General features: G+C 39.4%; 1 protein-coding gene across 1 annotated transcript in view; it reads left to right on the forward strand.

Moving 5' to 3' along the window:
- Positions 1-6,782, forward strand: part of MAML2 (mastermind like transcriptional coactivator 2) — a 350,942-nt gene extending 344,160 nt beyond the window's left edge. The window contains exon 5 of the mRNA XM_084895370.1: positions 2,964-6,782. Within this exon, the coding sequence (XP_084751496.1) occupies positions 2,964-3,979 (1,016 nt within the window). The 3' untranslated portion in view covers positions 3,980-6,782. The remainder of the gene's footprint in view (positions 1-2,963) is intronic.
- The last annotated feature ends 256 nt before the right edge of the window (positions 6,783-7,038 follow it).

Consider the following 7,038-nt stretch of genomic DNA (forward strand, 5'->3'; position numbering starts at 1 on the left):
AAAATTAGGAAAGGGATACATGTATTCTACTCTCTAGATGACTTTGCCTTGGTGAAAGTAGGATTCTCTAGTTGATTCTGTCTTCGAGAAGGTTGAGAGATAAGATGGTAGTGTGGTGAAGGTGTGGTGGGGTGTCAGTGGGGAATGAAAGGAAGGCATCTGCAATACTTTGACCCTCTTTGCCCCATTTCCTCATCCCCCTCCCCCCAAATCTCTTCCCCTCTGGTAACCACCATTCTGTTGTCTATATCTATGAGTTTATTTTTGTTTTGTTAGTATGTATGTTACTATTTGTTTTATATTATACATATACATGAAATATAACTTTTGTCCTTTTCCATCTCACTTATTTCATGTAGATCTATACATGTTATCACAAATGGCAATATTTCATCTTTATTTGTGGCTAAGTAGTATTCCATTGTATATGTATAGGGTGGAGCAAAAATGGGTCTACAGTTATGAGTATGCAAAATACAGAGTTTATTCATGTATTATTTATTATTGTATTATTTTCCATATGAACAACTATAGGACTACTTTTGCCCAACCCCATATATCTACCTCATTTTCTTTACACATTCATCCATCGATGGACACTTAGGTTGCTTCCATATCTTGGCGATTGTAAATAATGTTACAGTGAACATGAATAAGATTTCTTTTTAAACATAGATTATTTAACCCAGCCGTGTGACTCAGTTGATTGAGCATTGCCCCACATGCCAAGAGGTCACTGGTTAAATTCCTGGTCAGGACACATGCCCAGGTTGTGAGGTTAATACCCAGTAAGGGGTGTGCAGGAGGCAGCTGATTAATGTTTCTTTCTCTCTCTCTCTCTTTCTCTCTTTCTCTCTCTTTCTCTTCCTCTCTTCCTCAAATCAAGGATTGGTGTGTCCCTCCATCTCCCTCAAATCAATAAACATTTTTCTTAAAAAAAACAGATTTCTTAGATTCTCATCTAATAACTTCTACCTTTATTCATATGGACCCCCACCCCATAAGAAAGTTTGGGAAATGGGTTTTTCAACTGAAAATATTCCTACAAAGTCAAGGCTCTGTTTCTAAGGAAGACAGGCCAGCTGGAAATGTGGTAGGCTCTTAGAAGCCTCTTCCACCGTGTATATGGGCACTTCCCTCAGCATCCAGATGCTGACCTCCAAGTGGATAAGAATCACTGCTCTAGAGCGTTGTTCTTCTGAGCCTTCTGAGAATGAAATAATCAACAAGCACAGCACCAACTCTTTCATCACTTTTATCTTAACTTCAATATAATAATAATCACATTGCCCAGGTGTTAATATGAGAAATGACGCATGAAAAGCACCTGTAATGATTTCTACCACATATTAGGTGCTTTTGAATATTAATTGCAAATAATATTTTGTGATCTTATGGAAATTCTGTTTTTTAAAAAAAATACTGTTCTCTCTGGGGGAGATAAGAGATCAACTGAAGGACTTGTATACATGCATATAAGTACAACCAATGGACACAAAACTCTGGGGAGCGAGGGTATGTATGGAGGGGGGCAATGTTAAAATATGTACACAGATAATAATTTAATTTAAAAAAATACTGTTCTCATAAACTTTTTCAGGACATATTGTTAAAATAGAGTGTACACAGAGGGAATGATTTTTAAAACCTCTACGTTTGTTTCCATTGCATTTTCATAGTGTAAAGTCCCTTCTCATGAAACCTTTAGATGCCAAGATGAAATTGTTTAATCTCGTTCTCAGTCTGTGAATTCTGAGGTACTGCTCAAGTATCTCCTACCTGACTCTGGTCCCTCTTCATCAAACATTTGCTGCCCCACACAGGGCAGGGCCCATTGCTAAGCCTGGAAGTACAGGACACTGCTCCTGCCTTCGAGGGCTATATCATCTAGTTGGAGCCATATTTTAAAACAAATAGCAAGGCCTTCAGTCTCCAGGGTTGTGTACCATCCTAGCTATGCTCAAGCAGTAAGGGATACCCTAGGATTACAATGGCAGCCATGCTCTCCTCATACCATTCTGATAGTCATATGTGTGTCCAGTTCTCTGTTTCTCAGTATCTCTGTTTCTCTGGAGGGAGACTACTTCAAAAGAGTATCTCTCTCTCCACGTTACATCTCTGCTTCAAACTCTTAGTCACTCATTCATTCATTCAAAAGATATCAATTGACAACCTACTTTGCATCATTCACTAGACTTGGAGAATATGACAGTGAACAAACCAACCAAAAATTCTTTCCCTTGGGGAACATATCATCCAGCACACACTTTAATCTTTCTGACATCTCACTTTTGCCTCTCAAGATGTCTTTCAATGATGACTTTAGTCTCCATAAGCCAGGAAGATTCCAATGTGATGATTAATTGCTATCATATGTGTGGAGCCTCTCCATTCAGCCGCCCATCATTGGGTTGTCCCACACCCAATCACTTATTGGAAGGCATCAATGTAGCTGACAGGTCCTTTGAGGCTCCATGGGATTTCCCAATACAAAGGCTGAGTGCTAAGTTAAAACTTTAAAGAGCAAATGCTACAAGAGAGAGGAGGCTGGAATATCAGGGGAAGTTTAATGAAGAACTCTGGCCTGAGCCTTGAAGAACAGAGAGGGCTCAGTGAGGCAAGAAGGACATCAGATGAGAGGGAAATGGCATGAGCAAAGGTAACTCATGGCGTATGGATAGCAGTGCAATAGTAACTGTACCTCCTGGAACAGAAGGCTTTCTGTATGTAAATAACCACAGGAACACTGGTTGCACTGAATTCCAGATGTTTAAAGAGATGGGAATTTACCCTCTGGATATAGGAGCCACTTGTGTCAACTTCTTGAATAGGGATGATACAGGTGAAGAATTGGACGTGATTTTCAAGGTGATAGGTTTGACCTTGCTAAGTTATTGCAAAGTTCTGAAAAAGAGGAGGTAACCTACTGCTGTGAATTAATACAATTATCTTCTTTTCCTTAGGTGGCTCATCAACAGTGAGTTTAAACTCTAACCAGACTTTGACAAACCCAGTTTCAACACACACCATTTTAACTCCAAATTCCAGCCTCATGTCTACTTCCCATGGAACAAGAATGCCATCGTTATCCACAACAGTTCAGAGCATGGGGATGTATGGGAATCTGCCTTGCAATCAACCTGGCACATACAGTGTCACGTCAGGATTGAATCAATTGACCCAACAGAGAAACCCAAACCAATTGATAGCAAATCAAAACAACCCTCTCATGCCACGGCCACCTGCCTTAGGGCCAACTAGCAATAATAATGTGGCCACTTTTGCAGCAGGACCTGTTGGCAATTCACAACAACTGAGACCAAACTTGACCCACTCTATGGCAAGCATGCCAGCACAGAGAACATCGAACGTAATGATCACACCCAGCACCACAGCACCCAACTGGGCCTCCCAAGAAGCGACAGCCAAACAGCAGGAAGCCCTGAAGTCCGCAGGAGTCCGCTTCCCCACCGGTACCCCTGCAGCCTATCCTCCAAACCAGCCACTGCAACAGGCGGTAGGGAGCCAACAATTTTCCCAGAGGGCAGTGGCTCCTCCTAACCAGATAACACCAGCGGTGCAGATGAGGCCTATGAACCAAATGGGCCAGGCATTGAATGGACAAGCCATGGGTCCGCTCAGAAGTTTGAATCTCAGACCCAATCAACTGAGCACACAGGTTTTGCCTAATTTGAATCAGCCAGGAACAGGGTTGAGTCAGCCAAGGACAGGCATAAGCCAGCCACCATCTCTGACATCTGGCAACTTTCCCTCACCCAACCAAAGTTCCAGGGCTTTTCAAGGAACTGACCATGGCAGTGACTTAGCTTTTGACTTTCTCAACCAACAGACTGATAACATGGGCCCTGCCCTAAACAGCGATGCTGATTTCATTGAGTCTTTACTGAAGACAGAGCCTGGTAATGATGACTGGATGAAAGATATAAATCTTGATGAAATCTTGGGGAACAACTCCTAAAGGAGAAAAAGAAGACAATTCACCAAGTCCAAGCACTAAAAGGCAGTATTTTACAAGGACCCTGGAAAGGCCAACTGGTGACTCCTAGTTGAGCTACATAAAGATACCGCAGCTTAGAAATGGAAAGCAGGAAGTAGTTAACATTTTGGTCCAAATGCTTGTTTTAAATCTCAAACCTGAAAGTAAAACATCGGGATCACTTTTCCCTGTCTGAACTCCAGGACATAGTATCCAGTTTATCCCAACAGAACTGTGATGTCGATGTGTCATTCGCGGTGTAACATAGGTCTCCCAAACTCCTTTTCTCCCTGAAAGAGAAGTAATACAACTTTCAGCTTGTTTAAACCCCATGTCATGTGGGGGTATTAATTCCAAGCAACAAACATCAAATTCCTTAATTTGCTCTAATAGAAACACGTGTGGTTTGATCTTTCCATTTTATCTTTTCATTCGGTTTTTCTAAAATTTCCTAGATTGAAACGTTATAGGTTTCTTTACAGTAACCAAACACTGTCCTCAGTAAAGGAAAGCTGGAGAACCTAGAGGAACATTTGGGGAATTGTGAAATATCTTCCCCACGTATCCTGTACTTCAGTGAGATGCTGTGTCTAGTGAAGAAACATTGAAGCCTGAATGCAGAGCTGCCCAACTCTATTTGGGCTTCCACAACCAATTTCTGAATCCAGGGCCAAGTCTTAGATACAATCACCTGTCCGAATCGTACTGAAATATTAGCGCACATGTCTACATCGGTTTTCACTATTTTAAAAAGAAAGCACCCATTGGGCATTGCTGTAAAGGAGACTTATCTGGCCCCAGATAACGTGGGGTGTTACTTATTATAATAATGGTCCCTGCTGGTTAGTTCCTAAGCTGAATGAAGTTGAGCCTGATCCTCCCTGATTACTTTGATGACCAGAGACTGGTTTGTAAGGAAAGGAAGTTTTGGGGTCAAAACTGAGATTACTAGATAATCATGTTTTGGTTGAAGATAAGAAGCAAAAGATCAGACCAGGGATGGTGAGTATGGGTTGGTACAAATCTATTTCAGAAGGTTTGAAGGGAAGCATAATTGAGAGAGAAAACAAGCTGACCTACTTTGGACATATTTTTGTGGGTAAACAGCTAAATGGAGTGTGATCTCCTAGTAGCAGTCTACTCATTCTTTTGTCCCTGAAGGGAAGAATCATTGCCACCGGCTAGATGGACCCTTCATATCCCGGTTTTCTCCCTTAGGGCTCAGCGCTGTCTCAAAGAAAGAGTTTCTGTTGAGTCACATAACCTCAGTGCCCACATACAGATCAGCTGTAAAATGGGGAAGATGTGTGCTGATTTGTGAGGGCTGCAAAATATCTCTATCATTTTCCTCATTACAGAGGAACACAGGTTAGCTTCCTCTTTTTTAGTTATATACTCACATATTCAATTACCAAATGTAATTTAACAGAAGTCATTTAGCAACTAAATCTTGAAATATCTGTTCTTAAAAAGAATACATTTTGAAAGTTCTCCCATTCTTTCAAATGTCTAGCAGCTCCCTCTTTTACACACACACCAACATCACTGGCCCAGAGTCTTTTCTGTGCTAGGCTGTAAATATAAATGAATTACTTGTTTTGTAAACTTTTGTAAAGAATATTTTGGTAGAGATACTTAAAACATATTCTTTGGGTTATATTTATACGTATGTGAAATAAATATACTATCAAAAGGTTATATTTTATACAAAAAGTAAATTGTTACCTTTTGTATGCTAATATACAAAGTTTTGTATAATATGATGGTTTATTTTTAGCTCCACACTTAATCCATAGGTTGTCAAGTGGGAACTTTTAAGAACTATCAGGAGGCTTATTAGACAAAGTTATATTCTGAAACCTCAATAAGAAAAAAGCATTCCAGGTTTCAATCCTTTCCTTCCCCCCCCCCCCTTTTCTTTTTTTGTTCCAAAATTCCCATAGTTCTTGTGTCTTGTTTGATTATTCTGCTGTGCACATTGTATTAGTCCTTGTTGCATGTGGTCTACTGTGTGTCTTCCCATTTTATAGAACAGAGTTTCTCCATGCAAAAAAAATGTAAGGAAAAGTTATGTACATACAAACACTTTTATTTTATGGCTCCTCCATGTTAGTGTATATATCTGCCAGCACTTCCCCATCTCACTCCCGTGATTCAGCTTATTTTTACCCTAACATAAATAGTATGTTTTGTAGTAGCTATCAAATTTAAGAGATAAAGCAATCAGAATGTTTGGATTTTCTTCTATCGTAATGTGAATTTTATAATTAATGTCTATTTATTCAGCTATTCATTAAAATACAGGATTCTTTGGAAAAAAATGGTGTAGTCTACAGTTTCTGTTTGTTGGCAGCCTATTACCAAAGATGACGTAATTTTTCCTGAAAGCTGAGATAATGACACTTTGATAGACATATGTAGCCAAAACTTGATGACTTACAACTTAAAAGCTATTGGAATACCATCTCTCATTTATAGAAATACCAGACTACGGAATTGTTGGCAATGTTTCTCACTCTGACAATATTATAAAGGAGTTAGAAGTAATTTTTCTTTTTTAATTCAAAGACTAGGAAGCAATTTAATCAAATCATTCATTCTCAGCTTTGTGGTAAGCCCAATAAAGATAAATAACTCTGCTCTACATGAATGCACTAATATTACTTGCATTACTGTAACTGTACCCATAACTGTAAAGATTTCAACTTGTAAAACAAGTATTTTGTATTGTGTGTAATCTTATGTGTTAAAAAAAATAGTTTTTAAAAATTCAGAAGTGGTTTTCTTGTATGAAATCAGAATTTCAGTCACCGACAATGTTGCTGCTACACCACAGAAAGTTCAAAAAGACCTATTAGTAGTGATGGACAAATTCATTCTCTGGGAAGTTTCTAACACCAGTGAAATGCTGACTTGTCTCGTTATACTATTCTTTTGTTCATTAAGATCCTATATATATATACAACAACTAGATAATGCTTCTCAGGCACGGTGTGGGCCTTTGCATGGCCTGCTGTGAGGATGAGTGAATACAGGGCCAG

Source organism: Pipistrellus hanaki, assembly GCF_964339955.1.
Source record: "Pipistrellus hanaki genome assembly, chromosome: 9".
Classification (NCBI taxonomy): domain Eukaryota; kingdom Metazoa; phylum Chordata; class Mammalia; order Chiroptera; family Vespertilionidae; genus Pipistrellus; species Pipistrellus hanaki.